Source organism: Anolis carolinensis, chromosome 5 (genome assembly GCF_035594765.1).
Source record: "Anolis carolinensis isolate JA03-04 chromosome 5, rAnoCar3.1.pri, whole genome shotgun sequence".
Classification (NCBI taxonomy): Eukaryota; Metazoa; Chordata; class Lepidosauria; order Squamata; family Dactyloidae; genus Anolis; species Anolis carolinensis.
Genome location: NC_085845.1, coordinates 172,259,245 through 172,284,305, shown reverse-complemented (window position 1 = coordinate 172,284,305; position 25,061 = coordinate 172,259,245). Strand labels below are relative to the sequence as shown.

Sequence of the window (25,061 nt, the reverse complement as noted above, 5' to 3'; positions counted from 1 at the left end):
ACAAAATCAGGAACTGTTTTGTTCCGGCCGCGTGAGACTTTTGATTTAGTTTCTGTTATTCTCCACAAGGCATTTCAGGATACACAGAAAGGCATTATGATTCATTTTCAAACAGATGGCGGTATACTGATTCACACATTTGCAGACTATATTTAATTCCTTGGGGACTGGCCTTTGCTAGCCCACCCTCTTGGGTACTCAACGTATCTCGCATTACTCAAGCTGTGCAAAAGGCATTAACATGATTATTAGCTCCTAGTAGGAAAATGCTTTTATCTTTTGAATAACCAGAATATTATTTACACTTTATCACCAGGTTTGATCCGCAGTCACCTCACTGAAGCGTACAGAAGCATTTCTTTTTGGAATCATCCATAGGGAGCTCCTCTTGGGTCAAAGGTATTCATAGCTATTGCTAATGGTTAATCACCAGCCTTTGATACCTATAAAGAAAGTACATCTTCACATTTGCCTGCTGGGGGGAGACTCATCCTGAAATCAGTGCTTTTTTGCCATGTAGGCTTCATTAGAGTGCAACTGTTGGGGCGCATGTACAAAGGATACCTCGTTAGTGAGAAGTATCTCTGCACATAAGCATTAAATAGATTCCACGTACATTTTCCTCCCCATTTTTGACATCCAAACACAGCATGCAAGGAGGCACTTAACAGAAGCCTATGTTTTGAACAGAAAAAGGGAAAGTTAGTTTTTCCATACTAACCATGGGATATTCTGAGACTTGAATGCTTTAAAAGGTATTTGTTCAGGTTCTGATTGAGAAACGTTTTTGCCGATGTAATGATTCCATGCGCCCTGATTTACAGTTCTCAGGCTAACTAAGGCTCAGAGGTCTGTCAAAATGAAAAGAAAAAAAAAGGAATCTCGGGTATACCTAAACAATGTTATAATGAATATATGAAGGTGTTAAGCAGGAAGTAACAATAAAACCCAAGGGTAAATTAGTTTACATCCCTAAAATGAAGCAATCCTTCATCATAGCAGCTATTCATTGATGTTCCTACAATGAACCAGATGCCACCCCAAAAGAGAAATTTCCAAAGCTGCAGAATGACTGATTTCAATTCTTAAGATGAGACCATAGGATCTGATTTGTCCTATAATCTTTAAATATCTCCTCCCCCCGCCATCCTCGCTGGAAAGTCAAAGCAGGGAAGGGGAAATTATCCCATCTTTTAAAAGGAACTACTTCAGTGTGTTAAAGCGCTGAGCTGCTGAACTTGCAGACTGAAAGGTCCCAGGTTCAAATCCCAGGAGCGGAATGAGCGCCCGCTATTAGCCCCAGCTCCTGCCAACCTAGCAGTTCAAAAACATGCAAATGTGAGTAGATCAATAGGTACCGCTCTGGCGGGAAGGTAATGGCACTCCATGCAGTCATGCAACATGACCTAGAGGGTGCCTACAGACAATGCTGGCCTTTCAGCTTAGAAATAGAGATGAGCACCAACCCCCAGAGTCGGACACAACTAGATTTAATGTCAGGGGAAAACCTAACTGCTAGGTTGGCAGAAGCTGAGGCTAACAGCTCATTCCTCTCCCTGGATTTGAACCGAGGTCAGCAAGTTCAGCAGCTCAGCGGTTCAACCCGCTGTGCCATCATGGGCCTCAGCCCTCTGAATACGGATCAATTTTTCAGCAAAGTTTTTAATATTCACCATTCAATTTAATTTTGTTCATGATTCATCCCATCCCTTTTGACAGTTTGCTTCTTACTCTGAGGGATATGATACTTGTGAACTTCACTGAATGAAATTAAAAGCAAGATTGAAAATATACCAAATGATAAATTTAATTTGGAAAACAAGTTGCAAAGCTCTGCTACAAATGAGTACTAGATGATCAGTTTAACTGTCTGAAAACTAATGATAGTTTGAAAGATTTTTAATAGTTAAAAATGTGGTTTCAGCACAAGCAGAAATACAGTAATTATGATTATTCCACAGTCTGGGAGCAGCAACTAAGAAAGCCCTTCTCCTGTACCTGAAATGGTACCTGTAAGAGAACATTCTCTCTTAAGGATCTTAGAACTTGGACAGGCTCATGTAGTGAGATACGGCTTTTCAAGCAGCCTAAAACCAAGCCACACAAGGTTATAATATCACTTATAACATCACTTTGAATTAGGATGAAAACAGACTTGTGCTTTTGCAGCACAAGGAAATGTGTTCCATATCAAGTACAGCCAAATGAATTAGCAAGATTTACATAAGTGTTGATTTGCCATGCTGCAATTTATTCAAAGGGTTTACTCCAGAAATTGGATTCAGGCACATACTCCTGTTATTGAAGCTAACTACCTAAACTGCAACACAGAATCAGGGAAATCCTTAATAGCCCCTGAGCTCCATTTGGCATGGCCATCCTTATTCTCTTGAGTCTTTCGATTGGAAATAGACAGGCTTACTGCTCTAAATTTCATCTCCATCCACCACACTTTAAAAAAAATTACCGTAAATGCAACAGCAAGAACTGGTGACAGATGTTGGTTTAACAGCAGCTTTGAGAATCAACCAAATGAGAGATTAAAGGATTTCTGTCAAAAAGGCTCCCTGTAATTAACAGCCACTCAGTACGAACTGTTGCCAACCTCTGGTGAGACTGAATGCAGAAAAGCAAAGCGATGAAACGGGTCATCTAAATACACAGAGGTGAAATAGTGGGCATAAGGCAGTTAGAAGAGTGCAGGCGAGTTAACCTAGGAAACAGTTGGGATCATTATCATTAAATATACATCAAGCAGCAGAATAACCTGTTCTTGAAGCCTGCTAAATCAATTTTTTTGGGAAGGGAGGTGAAGTGTTTCCTCCATTAAGTAAGTGTTTTTCAAGGCAAAGGCTAGCTTCACACTTTTAAAGTTGTAATCATAAACAACATTCATATAGTATATGATGTCTCATCATATACAGTCTGTTATTCTTACAACAATCCTATAAGGTAGGCTACCATTTTGTTGTTGTGCCTTCAGTTGTGACTCATGACAACCCTTACTGTGGTGTTTGGGGAGGCTGAGTGAATGTGATTTGCCCAGGGCCACTGTAGTGCAGGCATGGACAAACTTTGGCCCTCCGGGTGTTTTGGACTTCAACTCACACATTTCCTAATACCTGGTAGGTTGTTAGGAATTGTGGGAGTTGAAGTCCAAAACACCCAGAGGGCCAAAGTTTGCCCATGCATCCTCTAGCGGGGTTACATGGCCAAATAAACATTCAAACTCTGGGCTGCAGAGCCATAATCAAATCTTCAACTCATTACACCACACCATAGTCCTTTTGCACTACTGCAGAACTGAATGGCAACAGATAATCATTGCAATGTATGTCTTAATTTTTTATTTTTCTGTTCCTCCAAGGAGTTGAGGATGGTACACAAGGCAAAGCTTTCTAGTTCACAGAACTACCTGGTGAGGAAGGTTAGGCCAAGTAATATGCAGGTAGATATTTCTCCCCATGTTTAACTAAATTTGCATTTTGATGGGCTAGAAAGGGAAGCAATAGAAAATAAGTAACTTGATGTTTTTGGAAGACGGGCTGGATAAAGTGTAAAAAAATGAGTTACCTTCACCCATCCATTTTAGAAAATTATGCCAATTTAAAATACAAGTTTTAAAATAAAAGTCATTACTATTTCTATTTGACAAAAATATATGAAACAATGGTCTTTGGGTGCAACTGTATCATTGACATCAAAGAAACATGATCACTGCTTTAAGATGTTTAAGTGTTATAGGATTCCAATTTATTTGTCATTCCGAAAATTTTCGTACTGCTCAAGAAACTAAATTCTCTTTAAAGCTGGTTTATTTTCAAAATTTCAAGAAGAAAACAAGGTCCTCTTTCATTAGTTGCTTCAGTAAGCAATTTAACTAGGCAACACGTTGTTATGAAATCGAGGAAAATTTGTGTTGAGCTCTCATTAATGCAATGGGGCACAGCCTGCACGGAAATATGGTATTAACTAAACAAAAGAAACAAGAGAGAATGCTTAACTTGCACAAGTATTTTTAGGAACATGGTTTCCCTTTATATCATGTATGTTAATAACAACAAACTCTCTTACCTTCATTTAGATGTGGAAAGTTATTTTATCACAAAGAAATGAAATTAGACATTATTGATTTATCTTTTTTTAAATCTAGAAAGTAACTCTTTTCAACTGATTTCAAGTTGGATATCATACTAGACTTTTAAAACTGTTAAATGGAAAAACAATAAAATTCATTAAATGTATCTATTCCTTTATTTAAAGAATAGAAACTCAACTTCCATAGGTACAGACCATGTGAAAAGGGCTGCAGTGGTGCAATGGATTAAACCCTTGTGCTGGTTAACTGCTGACCTCAAGGTTGGCTGTTTGAATCCGCACGATGGGGTGAGCTCTGGTCTGTCAGCCCTAGCTTCCCATGCGGGGACACGAGAGAAGCCTCCCAGCAGGATGGTAACACATCCGGGCATCCCCTGGGCAACGTCCTTGCAGACGGCCGATTCTCTCACACCAGAAGCAACTTGCAATATGTTTGCTTCTGACATGATTAAAAATAAAAGATAATGTGAACATGGAACAAACACCACTGTGTTCTTGAATATAAAGGCATAAAGAGAACTTGAAAAGAACTGCTACGAAGACCAGCTGAAGACGTGAGCTTCTAATGCATCTTGCAGTAACTAAAGGAAGGAAATTTACTCAAAGACAAAAAATGTGCTCACGTTTTTCCACTTCCAGTACCTAAGCTGTCTGATATTCCTGTAACTTAGCTCTTCTTTCTGTGCAAAGTGACAGGGATGCACATGGCAAAGCAAGGGGCCGTAGCTGTGCTCCAAGGACTTGTAAAGCAAATAAGAAGCAGATCTAAATTTCAAAATATATCAGAAAAGGGTATCTTGCATTTAAGTAAGAGAGGTACCTATGTGCACAAGGCCTTTCTGTGTCTGTATGCAACAGTCACATATATTTCTGAACTGTAACATAAAGATGAAGACATCAGGATGCCAGTCTTATAAACTGAAAAATCAGAGTGAAGTCAGGAGATGCAGCTCATTCCAGGACTGTCTAACCTGCATTCACATTTTATTGGGATAGGGAATCAAATAAAACACACACACCAGAGGCCATAGGTTTTGGAATGTAACAATTTATTGGGGTTCATCTTTTAACTCCCCATTTCTGGCATTGATACAATACTCAAGAGCAGCAGAAAGAATAAAATGTACAAGGATACAAGAGTAATTAGCACCCCACCAAACCTGGAGTAACCCAATTTTCTGAGAGAAATGCTGACAGAACAGGGTGATTGAATCACCTGCCCTGCAACACTTCACATCCACCCACTTTAGAAAGTTTAGCCAGCTGAGAACTGGATTTTAAAAAGCAACCAAGCAAATGCAAACACTATATTTAAAAATGAAGAATTATAAGACAAAAAAATATATAACACTTCATTCGTGCACAATTATTTCATTAAATGTATATTTTCCAAAATAAAAAAGTTACCAGATATATATTTAAGCTATTGGTTTTCAAACTATACTTTGTATATGCCATGAGGCTAGAACACAACAACTTCAGCTTACTCCTTTACAGAATTTCACACATGGCCTCAGCTTTGCAAAAACTACATGCACAACCTTACAACGAAGCACTCATACATCAGAGGTTCAATAAGGCCAAAGTGAGTGCCATCTTCCCTTCAAAAAGCCCTTCTACATAAACAAGGGCAACAAACCATCAGCATTAGATATGACAAGGCTGAGGCCTGGCACTTGGAAAGTGCAAGGGTGAATGCAAAAAGAGAAGCAAGCGCCAGTTCTGTACCTCCTTGAAATGATTCATGTGGAAATGAGAAGCTTTTCAAGAGAACTGAATCAACATGGTGTATCAAATGATTTGGGCAGAAAGTGGAAGGTTTTAGGGAGGGGAAATCAGTACTAGGCATGAAAGCCATTATCAGATATATTTTCTCCAGCGTGGTAGCAGTTGGCACCATGAAGCAACACTGATTCTGGTAGGAGTCTCTATTTTCTGAAAACCATTTGCTCTTGTGAAATCCACCTTAAAAATATTAATGTCTCTCCCCTTTACCCAGCTTTTAAATCTGCACTGTTTCTTCTCCATCCTTTCCATTTTAAGCCCTCTAGTAAAAGGTATCCTCAAAATTAAAATCACATTGTTATCACCAGATTACAGAAAAAATCTATATTATTTCTAAAAAGGGTCTAACACCAAAACAGCAGCCCCAGAAGAACTGATTCTTTATTACATTGGCTTAGCTCAGTGGAAAAATCCTACTATAACAGAGTTGCTTTTCAATGTATATCCAACTATGTTGTTTCAGTACTCAAGAATGTAGCATAGCACTGCCTGTCTTCCAAGAAACGGCTACTGAGATATTGATCAGTCTCATCGGAATCTCACTTGCCCTCGGAGTAATAAATATTCCTGCTATGCTAAAGGACAAAAGTCAATTAAGTTATTCTTGTGCCTCACAACATAGCATGGAATTATGGTTCTCTGATTGCCTGAAAACAAACATTTAGATAAAAAACAAGGGGAGGATTTAAAATGACTCACACTATAGGTAGGCCCCGATATGAGAGTGCTGTATTTTTAAAAGCATGTGCTTATATTTCTTAAGTGCTACGCAAAGCAGGAATTGATTTTCAGTACACTGGATTCAGGAACTGAATGAACCCAACCAAAGGAAACATTTAATTTAATCTGCAAAACATCTTTATCTACAATGTAGGTCCAACCACATAGCTTTTATTGACTGTAAAGAGAAAAGTCATTTCAGAGTCTGTGTTCTTTTGTTTTCCCTTATCACCCTGCTCCACATATTTATCTGATATCTTCCCTAATAAAATGTTACTCTCTTGCTTCCATTAGCTGAATCTCCATTGTGAGCAACTGAAATAGCACAACAACTTTCTCCCATCTTCACAAGCAACCTCTCTTCAGATGCTTTCTACATTCCCTCAGGGCCAGGACTAGATATGGAACATCCCTTAGGAAAACTGACACAAAACTGTCAGGATCTAAGCATCACTTGAGCATGCCTATTCCTTGTCAAGAAGCTCTAGACAGTTTCATCTTGTGTTGCACAAAAGGAAGAAATATAGGCACAGACATACACATTTCTCTTACCCCACTCAGCATTTGAAAAAGATAAAATTGCAGTCAAGAAACTCAAGATCTTGGCAACTAAATGCGCCAAAATTGAGCACGGTGGACTCTATGTAGTTGCTGGATAAATTGACATCTGCCAAGAAGCTTACTATGAGGCCTGAATCCTATTTCCAGAGAGCAGTGTTGAATGAAAAAACCAACACTAATGTAATTGGTATCTATTGTGTCTACTCTAGCTATGACAAACAGTTAGCCCTAGTCTTCCTACTGCACTAGTAGCATAAATGTGCTGCTGACGGAGCCAGCAATAGGATAGAGATGAACCTGAGCCGATCTACTGTTTCTGTACTGAGGCAGACCTAAGACCACAATGCTTCCATTAAGAGTGCATTTGGTGGTTCAAAGGTTATATGCAACTTTGCAACATGAAAACACAAATCTTGCAAGCACCAAAAGTTGCAGTATGCATGTTATTCAAGTTATGGTCAACCACATGTTTTTTTTAGTGTAAGTTATTTTTCTTCTGCTAGATCAGTGGTTCTCAACCTGTGGGTCCCCAGATGTTTTGGCCTTCAATTCCCAGAAATCCTAACAGCTGGTAAACTGGCTGGGATTTGTGGGAGTTGCAAGCCAAAACACCTGGGAACCCACATGTCGAGAACCACTGTGCTAGATACTAATAGGTGCAAGAGGAACTTTGCCTAACACCACTAATATACTGGAGTGATATCACTAACAATAGAAAGCTTGCTTCAGCTCCACTCTAGGTTTATTATTTTTTTGGCCAGGCATTGCTCCTATGTTTGCAAGCCTATTTTAGCAGCCATATGAGTTAGACATCTTTTCATTAAAAAATCTTCTCATCATGCTGAATTTCTAACTTTAACAAATGCCATATTTGCAGAATTTACACATCCTTAGATCTATGCTATGTCCTAGTATTTTGTCAGACTATACAGACACATGGCATTTTCCTACCTATAATAAGGAAAGTCCTTTGGCTGAGTTATAGATGGTGCATCTAATAATTCAGGAGGACCTGAAACTGTGATATATATATATATATATATATATATATATATATATATATATATATATCTGCTCAGCTGTTAACTATATGTCTTGCATGCAACATACTAACGAGTAACTGACTTAAAAGGAACTGGGAAAAATTTTTATCTCTGAGAAAAGTGCTGTCTATCAGAGCAGCCAATATTGGGCTAAAGGAACCAAGAGGTTGATTCAAACTTGCTATTCATAAACTATGCATTTACCAGTCAGAAATCTCCAAAAATTACTCAGTTAGGACCAACATACCTCTCAAAAGGCGCAGGATAGAAAGCAGGGCAGATTAAAATGCAACTAAAAGTAGTCGTAGTTGCAGGAGAAGAAGCCATATGGGGAGGAGAATATTCTTATCCTAAGCTCCAATTCTATGGGTCCTCAAAACCTGAACCACTGACTAACATTTATCTTGGGAAAATAGTAAGATTTCTGTTTACAAACATTTAGAACTATATAGTCTGCAGATCAGAAGATTCAGGCAATCTCAGTTCTCAGCTCTGGGAACTCTGCTTACACTATTGGCCCATGGCGCCTTTGTTTAATACAAAGCTCTGTCACAGATTAAGTGGAGGATTATTTATATACACAGAACATAAACTCACAATAAGAAAATAAGATCCCAGTTCTTGCACACTTAGTGGACAAATAAGCAGCAAAGCAAGCAAGACTGGAGCATGGGATGCACCAGGCAAAACAGTGCAAGACTTCAGGGCAAGTGGCAAGGGAGAATAGCAACATGATGGGTCATACAGTGAAGCTCTGAGCACTTAAGTTAGAAATGCATTCTGGGCCTTTTCCATTTACTCACCTAAGCCCCTGTGACCTTTCTCAATTTGCTCCACAACTCTAACAACTGCCCAGCAGAAGAAATGTTCAGCATTTTCTTTCTTTTATTTGTTGTTCCCCAATTTGTTTATCCATATATTTGCATACTACTGGAAAGGCAGGCTGCAAAAGACCATTGCAAAGCAACTAATTTTCCCTAAACATAAGAAGTCAGACATGGGAACTTAATGTCCAGAAAACTGACATCCGATACCATCCATTTCATAAGACTAGGTCTATAAGACAGCACACTCTTCATTCATCCAAAAAAGACTAACTTATGCAAGAGCAAAGGAAAAATATCCTATTGAAACAGGTGACAGTATTTCAGTAGCTCTCTCAAATCTCACATACAACCTGTTGTTTTCATACACATACCTATCACTACCTGCTCGTAACTATTAAGAACCAGGCATGAATAGGTTAGCATGTACAGAGAAAAAGAGTGGATGTTTCAGTGAAAAAAGGATAATAGTTTCTGTATGCTATTGAATAGGTTAGACAATTGGGAGCTCCCCTAAGAATGAACAGATAAAAACAGTTATTTGCACAATGCAGGTGTAAAGCTAAACATCCTAGTGGGGCAGATAATGCTTTTTTTTTGGAGGGGGTGGGGTGGACCTAATATATTTTCCTAAATAGATGACATACATTTTGGCTCTGCCTTGCCATGGGTAAGAGCTGTGAACAGCTAAGAGCATGGAAGCAAAGGTGCAATTTTGCATGCAAGAGATAAACACAAAAGCTACTTTCACATACATTATAGAACACTACCCACAGTAGCAGGACACTTCAGTAAAAACCTGCCACCCTTCATCCCCCCTTTGTCCAGTGCTTATAAAATGACCTGCAGCTATCCAAAGAAGGCATCCAACACACTTGGATAAAGAGGCTTTCCCTAACATGTTTATAACTTACATGGAACATGGGCAAGATGACATGGTGACAAGATGGCATCAGTTGCTGCTAAGGAACAAGTGAACTCTGACCTAACACTTATTCAGATCTGGTTTAAACCAGCAGGAAGAACACCAACCTGTCTTCTATCAGTGGGTCCTAGATAGGTTAATTTATGCTCTCAGTTATCACACTATCAGCTGTATCCCAAGTCACATTTCCTTTACTATGTATTTACTCTTTCCTTTCAAGATATCCCATCCTCCAAATTCTATACCACATACATAATCGAAGACTGCCTTGTTCCTTTGACTTATCTTCCCTTGGGGCTTAGAATGAAAGTAACCACCGAAGTCTACGTTGCCTACATGCATAAAAGTTTGCTATCCTTAGGAAGGCCCCCGTTATTTCTCCTGTCTTAGGAAACCTGTTCCACACCTGATAACTTCTGGCTTATATGGATATGGAACATACAAAAAAAATCTGATTTCTTAAAAAAGATTATTTTCAACTACCAGTATGCAAGGAAACAGAGAGAAACATTTCCAGCTTCTCTAAGCTGTTTTGATTTGGCTTCACAGCTAAGACATGTTCTTTGCTTATTATACCTTACCTCTTATGAACAACCAAAAAGCAGCAACATGTTTCCTTCAATTCAGTTCTTCTCTGTACAGTAGGTCATTTTCAAGTCCATACAGTTAAGTTGCACCTACAAATTCATGGCCACGAGCCACACGCCTCATCCAACAAAACTTTGTCAGAGCAAAATTAAATTCTGGCATAATTATATTCAAGAAGAGAAGTAGGTAGAAGGAAAAGCATTATCCCCATGCCCTCGGGTTAAGGGTACTAGAAGGATTAAAAGAAAAAGATAAGGACTCATTTCCTCGCCTCAAAAACTGTAGCTCTTGTTACACTCTTTGCTTTTTCCCCCTCACCTATTCTCAATTATCTGAATGTCACCCTCCCCATCACACACAAATACTAAAAATACTCTCTTCTTTAAGGACCAGCTAATATCACTACAGTTTGTGCAATCACTGCATTTAATATTTTTTAAATTATCTATCCTTCTCTGTAAAAATCTCATTACCTTTAAAAAAAACTTTTCTTTTTTCCTTTTTTAGCAAAACTAAGTCTTTTCTCTTCCCCCCTCCCCCTTTCACCAAACTCTCCTTTAAGAACAAAAGACAACAAACATGGCACAGACACAAACAATGTTCCCTTGGTTCCCTCACACCCCATTCACATGACATCTTCCAGCCAAATGCATCTACAACATGTTTCTTATCCTCTCAGCATGAGAGGAAACATTTGGAAAGATACAAGGCATCAAACATAGCTTAATCACTATGTAATAATGATAGCTCTCCGTCACTCTCTAGTGGTCAAACTGTGTCAGGGATAAGGTTGTCAATGGAAAGGAATGGTAACTTAAGTTTTTGGAGGGTGTTATCCAACAAGGAGGAGGAAAAGAAAAAAAACAACCAGCATTTCATGGGTACACCTGTTTGTTCCTTTCCCATGGTTTTTCTGGAAGGGTGTTTAGAAGGAATAAAAAACTTCAGAACAACCATTCTGATAGGTACTATGCCAAAAACACTAGATACGGAAAAGTAGTTGTTATCTGAATAGGTTTCAGCCCTTATTTACACTCAAGACTACTTCACATATTATGAGAAAGATGAATTTCTTTTTATCGTGCACCACATAAAAACACAATTGTGCTGAAAGAGATGCACATCTGAATGTACAGAATAAACATACATCCAGAAGCCATAGTCAAACACACCTGCTGGGCATATGTTTAGTCCTCCCCTCTAAAAGAATTGGATATCCTTACTTTCATGTCAAAATAGTACGAAGCATTAAAAGGAAATTATCTTTACCACATCGTGAAGTTCTTCTCTCTCCCTCCCCCCTTTAAAAACCTTATACTGGGTACTTTTTATGCTGGAACAAATTCCATCAAAAGGAATTTCCTAGTCCATCCTTTATCTATCATTGAAAAGAACAAAAATGTCAACCTGGTGCCCTTGTAAGTACAGTAGAGTCTCACTTATCCAACATAAATGGGCCAGCAGAACGTTGGATAAGCAAATATGTTGGATAATAAGGAGAGATTAAGGAAAAGCCTATTAAACATCAAATTAGGTTATGATTTTTCAAATTAAGCACCAAAACATCATGTTATACAACAAATTTGACAGAAAAAGTAGTTCAATACGCAGTAATGTTATGTAGTAATTACTGTATTTACGAATTTAGCACCAAAATATCACAATATATTGAAAACATTGACTACAAAAATGCGTTGGATAATCCAGAACGTTGGATAAGTGAATGTTGGATAAGTGAGACTCTACTGTACCTTAAATTAAATCAGCCAATTTTTTTTTTTTAAAAAGATAATTTTGCACCACTTTTTAAAAGAACATGAAAGCCTTATTCTGTACAAACCATGATGACAGGAAGTTCAGGAGGGAGCAGGGTGGATAAATCAGCCAAGGGCCCATGTGCTAAACTAATTTAGGGGTTTCCTACTAAATTCCCTTTTAATATTACCCATCTACTTCTTAGACAAACTTCAAAATAAAACACCACAAACATACCCAGCAATCTCAAAACACGATTGACTAGTATGCACCAGTATAATAGTTCCTCTCTTGCAGCTTCATAAAATAATTCTATTTTTTCTCCCTTAAAGTCTTCTCTTTAATACAAGTCTCCCTGCTGACCCCCCATTATACATGTCTGTCTTCACCCAGCCCACCCACCACTGAAGCTACAGCTGTAAGTCTCCCACTTCTTTCAAGGCAAAGCAGTGATACAGCCCACCTCAACAAACCCACAAAAAACAACAAATAATTATCCAAAGCATGCACATGTGGATTTGCAGAAAGCCTTGGACAGGTACAACAGTGAAAGGTGAGTGCAGGTACATAACCTTACACATCATAGAGATTTCACTGATTTTGAAAGATTTTATAAAAGACACAAAGGGTGTTGTATAATAGGCTAAAGGAATAGCAACATCTTTGAATCTCATGTCTTAGATACCAACTATACTCAAACTGTCACAGACAATCACACTGTTTAACATTACACATGTTGCTTCTGTTAGGCATCTCTATGTATAAACACTTATACTTAAGATTATTAATAACGTATCACCACATACCATCTTTCAGACCTGTACTAGGCAAAGTCCCGGAGTTTTTTAAGCACAAAGTCAACTGGAGCTTTGCCAAGTCACTGAAGAAATTCGTACTGTGAATAAAAGCATGACAGCATAAAACAGAAAGAAAAGTGAAGGGACAGTGGAATTCCTTCCTAATGTGAAACAATAAGATCAGAGTATGTCACTTAAAAACAACAACAAAACATGTCAATCAAGGACCAAAAGCCACAAATATTTGCAGCACCAGCTTTTACATAAATTGATAAATAATTAAGTCATTATTTAAAACAAACAAAAACACACCAAGCAAGCCCTTGAAAGTTCAAAAAGGAATACAGTAAATAGATGTTGTTAAGAACTTGGTTATTTCAGTGAAGTGTAGCATGCAGGCAAGCCCTTAAGAATGATTACCCCAAATACACCCTTGTCCCCCAACAGTGTAACAAATTTTACAAAGAGAATGATAGGTAACATCATACACACAGAGACACACACATACAAATGCCACTAAGAATAGGCACACAGGAGGGGGAGGAAATCTTGCAACAAGGCTGCAACCTAACATGACAAGAGAGCCATGAAGCAGTAGCTTGCAGATATGGTTGCATATCTGCAATGAAACTTGGACACCAATACGCGAGTTCATAGTTATCAACACCTGATGGATGACGGAGGGAAAGTGGGAAAAGAAACCACACTATTATCTGTTTTCGAGACAAGGTGTTTAGATTTCAGTCAGAATGAATTCATGAACAGCAAGGCATTGTGGGAGGTGGATGGGAGGAAGAGGCAAAAATATACTTCACATGTACACTATACATACACCTCAAAATCTAAGAGACACATAGTAAGATTTATAATAGGTTCTTAGCACCTTTGGTTGGCAATTGTAGAGGCAATTTGACATCCTGGAAATTGCAGGTGTTCATATTCTAGCTCACTCAACTAGAGAGGTGTGTAGATGAAGATAGCATGCAAGCTTGTTCACTCATGTCATAGAAAGGATAATGGAATCAAATTCACTAATTCAATATAAAAATAATCTTATTTCTCCCATAGTGAAAGATATGGATTCTCCTTTCATTGGGAATTTCAGGAAAGGAACCCAGGTGCCTCGGTGTAAAGAAGATAAAGAAATGGCAGCAGATGACAGGATAAGACTGGCAGATTAAAAAGGACGAAGCAGCTCTGGCTTGACCAAAACAAATGTACGTCACGTGCTAGAACCAGACGTAACATGACAGATGAGAAGGGAGAACACACCCAGGCCGCCAAAAAGTAGTATTACTATTAACTGAGTTAGCACCCCTAATATTACGCAAAGTGGAAGAGTAACTGGATGACACTGAAGAATTAGTATACATAAATCCCTCAGGAAATTCTACAGCAGGCCCCACTTAAACAGCATGATCTCCTTTATTTATTTATTTATTTATTACAATACTTGTATCCCGCCCTTCTCACCCAATAGGGGACTCAGGGCAGCTTACAATAAAACTTTTGTCTAATCTCCCCCACAACGGCCCCAATAGCTTCTTCCTCCTTGAGTATACTCAATGCTAGCCATCGTATCCAAGTAAGAGATGTAAAAGGTGACAACTTTTGGTTATAGCTGCAAAGAACTGTAAAACAAGGAGTGGCCAATAGATGTTGCTTGTTTTACTGAATTGGACAGAAAAACATCCTCATGCAAAAACATATTCCTCATCAACTCATAATTTTATTTGCCAATCCTTAAGTAAGTGCAACACACTCCTTGTAGAGAAAAGTGAAACCTTGTGTCCCATTATAACTCCTAGCAGCTGTAACATCTGAGAACTTCAAGCACACATCTAATCAAATTCCTCAATTATCATCTTAAATTCCAAGCAAAAAGAGAAAAAATGGTTGAAAAGGAAGAGAGGGGAGAAAACAGGCATCCACACCATGCATGAACTTGCAGAAGAGCCTCCCTGTCCTATCCCCCTTCCCCAAGCCCAGCGAAAGATGCAGCTTCTCATTTGCCACTGGCACCACTGCTGCCACCACCTCCAGCTGCCGCCACCTTCTCAAAATCCTCAGCATTACAGAATTCCTTGATGGTGACTGTTAAGAGGTTGCTGGTGACATCAGTGACCACCACATTAGAGCAAGGGGACATTTCAGGACGCCAATCACCGGTTTCCTGTTCTGGATCAGATGAAGAGGGAGATGATGGCATCTGACTTCCTCCACCTCCTCCTGAAGAAGACCGCTTCCTAGTGGCTGCAGACTCAGGAGGAATTGACAGATCGAGGACCTCTGACTCACGCCAGTCAGGAATGGCAGGGCTTAGCGTCTCAGGAAGCAGCTTTGGTGGTGAATCATCTGGATCAGATGAGGAGTGAGGAGCTGGTGAAGGGCAGTCAGAGGAGCTGGAACTGCGGGCATCGTATGCATTCGAGCCAATGACCCCACAAGAAGCACCTTGAGATCCTCCTGCCTCTATCTTCCCTTCCAATGATGCAGATGGAGCAGATGGCTTGTTGTACATAGGAAAACCTCCAAATTTCATGTGGCGGATCTGGTTGCGAAGCATGCTCTCACTAAACTTCTTGCTCTTGCCAATGACTCGGTTTCGTGATGGGATCTTGGACCGTGCCAAGTTTCCTCCCCCACCTGCTCCTTTCCCACCTTTATCAATGACCTTCAGGTTGAGTATAATGCGGCTGCGCTTTGGCTCACGAGGCTTCACTTTCCGGTTGATGATGCGGACGGTCTCCGAAAAGGGAGAGACAGGAGGACGTATGCCAGTGCCCCCACCCACTCCACTACTCTGGGGATCTGGGCGGGGCAACGGACGTCGAGACATACGGTGGCATCGCCGAATGTCCTTCTTCAGCCGGTGCACCGCAGCACTGGAGTGGAGCTTAGGTGAGGCTGTGCTGGAACTAGGCTTAACAGAAAAATGTACATCCCCAATATGTAGGGCCTCTGTCTGGGCCCGAGCCTGCAGTTGATAGGGGAAAGCAGAAAACACAAAGTTAGTTTAGAATAAAATAATATTCAATTTAGCTGCAAAGGAAGAGTAGAGGGTAGTATTTACAAGTAATGATATATAATTTTGAAACATTAGAGTAGATCCAGTGTGAACCTCCCATGAACAGAAGAGCTCTCTCCATTCACAGAAGGTTTCTGATCCAGCAGAAAAAATCCTCTGTCAGAAACAGGAAAGAGATCAGTGATTCCTTTCTCCAATCACCATCGCCTACTCCCTCTTGGGTAATTGATCAGGCCAAGGGGAGAATTGCAACAGCTACAGAGGAGATGGTAAGAATCAGCAATGCTGCCTCCCTGCCTCTACCAGTGGGAGCAAAACTAGACTTAAGAGCATTTTTTTTTCTGGGACAGTAGCAGCCAAATCTAGTTTAGAAATTCTCTCTAAAATAACACTTTTTCTGATCTTCCAATAATAGAATAGTGGGGTATATCCATAGCACTGTAATGATTTTGCAAATGTTTAGGTGATAACAGATTACTTTTGTAATTAAGCTATTTTCCCAATTCTTCTTCAAATATAGTTAATTTCTCTTAGAAAATCATTACATAAACAAACTGGTTTTATTTTTGCTTATTTAGAAAATATAAGGCAGTGAAGGACACGAGGCTTGTGAATAATGGTTATTTTTCTTCTATTCAAATAGGATTTTTTTTAAAAAACATTAGCAGTACCATAGAAATGGCTATTTTTGTGAGAAGGGTAAAATCTACATATCATTGCAGAGGACAAATTCTCTTCAATTTGGTGTTAAAATATATTTCGGAATTTGATTTGTTTTATTTGATACATTTCATCCTTTTAAAATTAATATCTGACTGCATAAGGCTAGAGAACAAAATCAAATATATTCTGACTAAATCTTCATAAAAAGGAAGGGGTTCGTGCCCAATGAACCCAATCATATGTTTTGCATCCAAATTCTACCAGGGTAGCCAATGTTTTTTCTTAGTTCAGTTGGGTTCAATGAGCTTTTCCCACCATCTGGTGCTCATAATAAGAACTGCAGGCAAATATTTGTGCTCCATTTCATGTTCTACTTACTTACTAGCCCCAATATGCACCCATCTAAAGCTTAATGTAATGAAAGTATTGTGTTATCCAGCCATGGAACAAGACAGAATGGCAAGATCACCAAAAATAATGTCTGATGTTGGTTACACCCTCTATGCAGGTAAAGCATCCTACTTTCCCCCCAAATTATCACTCATCATCTGGTCTAGTGCATGGCTGTCCACCCCACAGACTGCCATGGGCAACCAATACCAGTAGGTATGATCATGCCCTTCAATATTACAGTGTATTCTGCTGAAGCACTGGGTCACGTTGTTCTCCTTCCTGATTGTCAGAAGCATAGTAATCAATGACTATTTAAACAAACTAGGAGTTTCTTGCCCATAGCCGAAAGAGGGATGGACTTATGGAAGCGGGTAATCAAGGAGCATCTATGGACCTGATACTTCCATATGCATTTAAATCTTCAAATCTACAGCTCCGTATTATTTTAAAAATACATTTGATAAAGGTCCATATCTTTAAAAGAAGTCATACAATCTAAGAAAGTGAAAAGAAACTCAGATATATCGGTTCAATAAGTAACCCATCTAGATTCATGTGACCAGGAAAAAAACCAATTTTAGCACAATTTTCTAAGATTTATCAAAGTTCTTCTTCAGCAAAGTTTTATTCACAATTTCCAGTAATACACAAATTTCTGTGCATTTTTTCTGGAGAAATTCCATCTTGATTGCTATGTCCTTAGTGCGTTCTGTTCTACAAATCTTTCATACTTGAAATATCACTTCTATCAAGTCCTATTTTTCATCTACACAGAAAATGCTAATTTATAATACACTTCCTGTCTTTTTTATAATTCTCTTTCAATATCAAGCTTTACTTGTGCACACATTTAGACACATTATGAGTAAATGTTGCTACCAATTCAGAATATACACTCATAAACAGTGGTGGACTAGAATACCAGTGGTAAACATAGACAATTCTGTTTTGATCCAGACTCTCTCACCAACCTGTATTCTATTCAACACCTGACTGTTTCCCAGTCAATAATTAATCACAATAAGATTGTGTCCTTCTCCATTCTCCAATTAGTGCCATAAAGTGGAGTTAGCTGCTTGCTACTGCTGCATGAACTATTTTCCTTAAACTCTGTCAAGAAACTTCAGACAAAATAAGCCCTCAACAACATAGGCCAGCCTAATCTGCTCCTCCTTTTAAGGCGGACTGTAGCTCGGCAGGAGTACACATACTATGCATAAAAAAAACTTCAGTTTCAGTCCCCTGCATCTTCAAATTGATTTGGGAGATGTGAGATCTCTGTTGCTAATATTGGAAAGAAGCTGTCTTTCAGTGTAGATGAGGGTGGGCAATTGTCCTCTCCTAAGATGTTTGCGGACTCTAATCCTCATGGGCTCTTATCCCTGGCTGTGATGGCTAGAGCCATAGTTCTTCACTCCTAATAGACAGACCAAACAGAGCAGCTTCCTCTAGTTTAAAATCATGTGTGCATGATTTCCAGCTATGATATGATCATGCACAGTGCTGGATTCAGATGTAGTCATAGGTACTGCAGCACCACTGAAATCAATGGAACTTAACGGTAAGTGTGACTAAAGTCATAATCCTATTGGGACTTTACATTGGCATAATTCCAGGTTAGGCTGGCAGTTGCACTTCTTAAACTCTAGTAAAGGAAAGGTCAAGGTCTGCTGCATAGGCACAGCTGCTTCCCCTCTCATAAGCCAGAACAGCCATAGGAATTGCCACTGGAATGCCATTGCTACCTAAGTATGCCTGCACTGGCCTAGATGAATCTTCACCTAAATCTAGAACCAGCTCATAACACATAAGATGATAAATGTATCCTTGTTTTAAAAAGCGAATCAGCATGGTTTGTTATGAAAAGCAAGTTGCTCAAATTATCTGTTTCTCCTATTGGAGTTTATATTGTTAGGTTTTCCCTTAGCTCAGAGTAGAAATTGAGAAGCTTTCCAAAAATATAACTCACTTAAGGGATTATAGAAGATTAAAAGCAAAACTAAAATGCAAAAGCATCGCTTGTCAAAGCACGCTTCTTCTTTCCCTATTTCTTTGCATATCACAAGTTAGTTCTTGTAAGTTATAACTGGGAAAATCCCCAATGAACTCAGAAAACTATGCTTGCTACTGGCCAGTTAATTAACTCTTCTTGGCTCACATCCAGACTTCTTTACATTTATTATTAATAGGGTGACCAGTAAGATTCTTTGAATGTAGCAGCAATTATTCATTACAAAGGGCACATACAAGCATGACAATATAGAATGCCAAGGGAAAAGAAGACATAGATAAAAGAAGTTAAATAATGTCAAGTTAATGTGTCCACTATATTTAAAATGTATTTGATGGTGTCTGTAGTCTGTGAAAACTTTAAGAAAACAGAACTTAATATTTACAGTGCCACAAAATTGTTTATTAAAATTATATTTAAGTCAACACTGTCAGACTACAAATACCTATATCTAGTCCCTACTACCTTTTCCTAGCTATTATCCTTTTCAGTAATATAAAATATGATTTTCCCATCTAACTCTTACAAACTGGTGGACTACTACATCTGGTACCAACCATCCAGCTACTGAGAACATAACACTATTTTAAATTTTAGAATGTGCTCTATACTAACTCATTTGTAGGATTCAGTCTTCAAAAAAATTCATTTGGCCATGAGCAGCTTTGTCAAGTTTTTTAAATCAAGAAATTGTCATATGTGTCAACATTTTTTACTTGTGAGAAAAAGTAAAAATGCTTTCCAGTTCTAAAAACACATGTCAGGGTTGTTTTTTAAAACAAAATTTACTTCTTACATGGTTTGTTTTTTTAAAAAAAAATAAAGTTTCTATTTCATTTTTATATGAAATAATGTGTTTTTTCAACAAGTACTCAGGTACAGCTTTTCATAATACTGTGTGTAGATTGGTTTAGTGGCCAACTTTAGCAAGATGTCTCAGCATCATAGGTTCGTGTATTCTTTCTATGATTCATATCAGTAAGTTTTTCCTGTTAGAATAGCTGACAGCTAATAGTAATGAACCCATTCTGCCTCTTGTATAAAAAGGAGTATTGAAGTAAGAAGAGGGGCAGTTTAACTGTCTATTTTGGAATAAGGTGCTAACTGAAATTCAACTCAGGTATTAAATTATTGTAATGCTGGTAACCTCAATGCTGAGTTTCTGCAATACAGTGTACATTAGACTTTGTCTGTACCAAGATCAGAAACTTCAATTAGTTCAAAACATGGCAGCCAGATTGGCTATTGGCACAACTAAGAGTGATCATATTACATCAATATTAAGATCATTCCACTGGTTGCCAATTCATTTCTGGGCAAGGAACAAAGTGCTGGTTGTTACCTTCAAAGCCCTACATAGTTTCAGTCCAGGTTAGCTATGGGATTGCCTTCCGTTTAATTTACCCCATATGCTGCATACAGTGACTGGACTTGGAACAGCTTTAAAAACCAGTCTCCTTTGGCAGGCCTATCCAGATGATGTTTAAATTATGAATCTTAAACTAAGTACTCTTTTTTAAAAATATGTATTGATTTTATATGTTCTTTTAAATTGAAGTTGTGTGTTTCAAGCTGATGCCATGCATTGTTTCCTGCCGTGATCCATGGAGTGAGATGGATAAGACAAAAGAACAACTCATTTTATTATGACAGACACAAATCTTTATGAAAAAGCACTGCCTTTGTCAAATGTCACTAGTGCAGCACATGTGCCACTTTCTATTGAAGATTTTACCATATTGATTCTTGCTTTAGTTGACTAGCATAATAGGTTCTGCATGGAATTGCCTTGAGGTTCACAAATTACAGATAAGTAAATCAAATAGTCAGACCCTCCGGTGTACATTTTAGAAATGTAGGTTTTACTGGTTTTGTTCAAACTGTGCTGGCTGTTAACTTATTCCCAAGTTCAACTCAAGGTGCTGGATTTGACCTACAAAGCTCTGAACAGTCTAGGACTAGAGTACTAGACTAGGCACTATAACATGACTCATTAACCCAAGAGGCTAAGTTGGTGAGTGTGAGAGACAGGGCTTCCTTCATGGCAGCATCTTAAACTGATTTTTAGAGTTTTCTCCTATTTTAATTTTTTTTTAAAACTATCAATATCAAACAAATCATATGAAAAAAATTAAAGCACTGTCCTGTTTTTAAATAAATAACAAGTAATTCACACGGCCTTTTAAAAAATTGTGGTGCAAAAATGTGAAATTGATTTCCCTGGGGATTTCTGACAAACTGGTAAATATTAAAATGTATCAAAGCAGCAGTTGTTACATTCTTGGTGGATTTTTTTTTCAATGCAAAAAGTAAGCTACGGTTATTATATACTCTTTATTTGCTACTTGTTTCACATTCAGTTATGATAACCCACCAAACATTTTTTCTTGGAGTTTATGGGGAAAGGGGAGTTGGAGAACATGATACGTTAAAGATCTGTTTGTCAACATACTGAAAGGAACAGATATAATAATAGGAATTCCCTTTGTTATAGGGTACATTCAAACATTATGGCATCAAAAAAGAGGTTTTGTGTAATATTTTATAGCACATTCATAATTATGCCTCACAAAAAACAATGCCTTTATGTGGTAAGTGTCAAATTGATAATTTATCTGACAATTTTCTTCCAAACATTACTGAACATTTAAGCCCTTTGGAGTTGTGACATCATAGTGAAAGCCAAGTTATTGAAGTGATACTTACCTTCAGCAGGAAAGTTTTAGGTTTGGGTCCTCTCTTCTTAGGTCCATACAGCTCACGTTCCCGCTCCCTGGGGAAGGAAGGGATGTTAACTCTGAGAGACTAAACGTCATTGTAATTTTTAATTTAAAGAGTATCTTAACTTCACCGCCATAGCAATTCCTAACTCCTACGCCCACTGCTTCCCAAGGTGAATCTCAAACTCACTTTTGCTCAAAGGCTACAATCAGACGGGAATCGAGGATGTTCTCTTCAGGTTCCCAAGTGCTGTACCTGAAAAGGTGGACAAGAGCACAGTTAACAGGAGAGGAAAAGGGCTATGACTGCAGGCTCAGGAAGATTGGGGCAAAGAGAGGAGAAAAGGAGCATCCAAACTGTAGAATGAATGCAGTTTGACACCACTTTCATTGCTGTGGCTCAGTGCTATGGAATCACAGGACTTGATTTTACAAGGCCTTTCTTTAGGTTTCTCCGCTACAGAGTGCTGGTGCCTCACTAAACTACAAATCCAGGTATTCCATAGCACTGCGTCATGACAGTTCAAATGGTGTTAAACTGCACTCATACTGCAGTGTAGATGCAGTCCTTATAACTTACTTAAAAGGTAACCAGTTACAGTTCATTATAATTCTGTACTAAAGTTACATTTGTTATTGAGCTCTGACTGGACATGACAGGATCATAACCAGTCATTCTGGTTTGAGTCCCAGGAACGTTGTGGTCTCCATCTTGATGGAATCTGTATAAAAACAGCAAAAGCAATTTATAAAGTAAAGTTGGGGCTACGCCTTTGATATGTTTTAATCATCTGAAAGATTATTTATAATTAATATGTATATGTTTTTATAGTTTTATACTATTGTGTTGTACTGTTATTGTTTGAATCTGGCACTGAATTATTGCCATAGTTTGTAAGCCGCTCTGAGCCCCCTTTCGGGGGTGAGAAGGGAGGGATATAAGTACAGTACATAAATAATAATTAATTGACTAGGTCCTCCCTTAAATTTAATCCATGGGGAACAAATGGTTTGATCCGAGGCCCCTTTCACACCGCTGTATAAAATCCACACTGAACTGGATTATATGGCTTCCTGTTCAGCAGTGTGGTGGAGGCTCCTTCTTTGGAGGCTTTTAAACACAGGCTGGATGGCCACCTGTTGGGTGTGCTTTGAATGCGATTTTCCTCCTCCTTGGCAGGGAGTTGGACTGGATGGTCTATGAGTTCTCTTCCAATTCTGATTCTATGAAAGCTGTGGTGTCCACCTTGAGTAGATGTTCACTTAGATTTAATCCATTGGGAACAAATTGTCTGATCTGTGGCCCCTTCCACACAGATGTATAAAATTCACATTCAACTGGATTATATGGCAGTGTGGACTCAGGTAATCCTAGTTCAAAGCAGATGTTATGTATTATCTGCCTTGATATTCCGGGTTATAATGGCTGTGTGGAAGGGCCCCTAGTTGTCTTCTTGCATCCTGGGGCCGCAGTAGCACAGCGGGTTAAACCACTAGCTGCAGGGAAAAGCTGCTGATTAGAGGGTTGGCAGTTCAAAGCTGTCAGTCGGGGTGAGCTCCTAACTGTCAACCCTAGCTTCTGCCAACCTAGCAGTTTGAAAGCATGCAATGTGAGTAGATCAATAGATATCGCCTCAGTGGGAAGGTAAAAGGGTGCCCCATGGAGACACGCTGGCAAAAAGATTGGAGATGTCTACAGACAGCAGATCCTCAGGCATGGAAACTGGAACAAGAGCACCTCCCCATGGCCGGAGTTGAACATCGCCTCCAGATTCCGGAGATGAAAAAAGGGGAAGATCTTTACCTCCATCTGTGTATTGTATGTCGTTATTTGTCGTTAAAAGGCACTGAATGTTTGCCTATATGTGTACTGTAATCTGCTCTGCATCCCTCCAGGGAGATAAAGCGGGATATAAATAAAGTGTATTGTTATATTATTATTATTATTATTATCTGAGACCCCTTCCCCACAAGTGCATAAAATCCACATTGAAATGGATTATATGGCAGTGTGGACACAGATAATCCAGTTCAAAGCAGATGTTCTGTATTATCTGCCTTGATATTCTGGGTTATATGAATGTGTGGAAGGGCCCCTAGTTGTCGTCTTGCATTCCAAGTTGTGATTGCTAAAGAGATGTGGCTTGGACAGTTTGGACAAACATGTAAGGGCAACAAGGGGCTTCCAGTACCTTGGGTCAGGTTGTCCTGGGTCCCTCTGGGAATACGGGAGGGGCTCAGGTCATCAAATATTATGATGCGGCCTTGAAAGTACTAATCCCAATATTGTCTGTTATGTCAGCCTCTTTTAATTCGCCAGAGCCCTTTCCGGGAAAGGAGAGCAACTTAGGCTACATCAGGCATCCCCCTCAGCCGCTTAAAAGGAATGGGCCTGAGGCTATTAGGAATGGTGGGAGTTGAAGTCCAAAACACCTGGAGGAAGGGCCCAAGTTGGCCAGTGCCTGGACAACATCGACATTATTCAGCGAATGCAGTTTGACACCCCTGGCCCAATGCTGTGGAGTCCTGAGAGTTGCAGTTTGGTGAAGCAGACGGGGCTGTAGACCTTGTGAAACTGCGCTCCCCGTGATGTCAAAAGGCATTCGCTCTTCAGCGGAGATGCAGCCCGGAATGGGGGGGGGGGGGAGGCACCCCTAGAAAGGAGGCCCGAGGAGGCGGGAACATGAGAGACAGACAGACAAGAGAGGACTCACTTGATGGCCCAGCCTTTCCACTTCACCAGGTACTCGATGCGTCCCTGCAAAATATGGGGAATTTGGCGGGAGGGAAGAGGGGAGAGAAGGGGGCAGGTTAGCGAGGTGTCCACGGCAGCAGCGACCCTCAAGCCAAGCCCCAAACCCAGCCCCGGCTCACCTTTCGGATCCGCCGCTTGATGATGGATTCGGCCGCGAAGACCCGCTCGCCCACTGCAGACAGCTCCATCTTGGCTCAGCGGCACCCGCAACAGCCCATAATAAGCCCGCCCGCCCGCGCGCTTCGCTTTCCTTCCTTTCCTTCTTCCTCGGGGCTGAGTGGCTGTCTGAGGCGGGCGGGCGGCTTTGCTGCTGCTGCTCCCGCGACAGCGGCTTGAGGGGAATGGGGGGGGGGGGGGGGAAAGGCTGGCTCGGGCCTTTGCGCAGGCGCAGGAGG

The 25,061-nt window shown here is 39.6% G+C and overlaps 1 protein-coding gene across 2 annotated transcripts; it reads right to left on the bottom strand.

Moving 5' to 3' along the window:
* Positions 1 to 5,126: 5,126 nt before the first annotated feature.
* On the bottom strand, positions 5,127 to 25,002 carry cbx6 (chromobox 6). Of its 2 annotated transcripts, none has more exons than XM_003220977.4 (5): positions 24,786 to 25,002; positions 24,626 to 24,669; positions 22,102 to 22,167; positions 21,898 to 21,964; positions 5,127 to 16,073 (listed from the first exon to the last, which is right to left on the bottom strand). In XM_003220977.4, the coding sequence occupies exons 1-5, from the start codon at positions 24,852 to 24,854 to the stop codon at positions 15,102 to 15,104; spliced, it is 1,218 nt and encodes a 405-aa protein (XP_003221025.1). In that variant the 5' UTR covers positions 24,855 to 25,002; the 3' UTR covers positions 5,127 to 15,101. The 2 variants fall into 2 exon arrangements, with proteins under 2 accessions (XP_003221025.1, XP_008108915.1); XM_008110708.3 differs by having other exon boundaries at positions 5,127 to 16,019.
* Between the last annotated feature and the right edge of the window lie 59 nt (positions 25,003 to 25,061).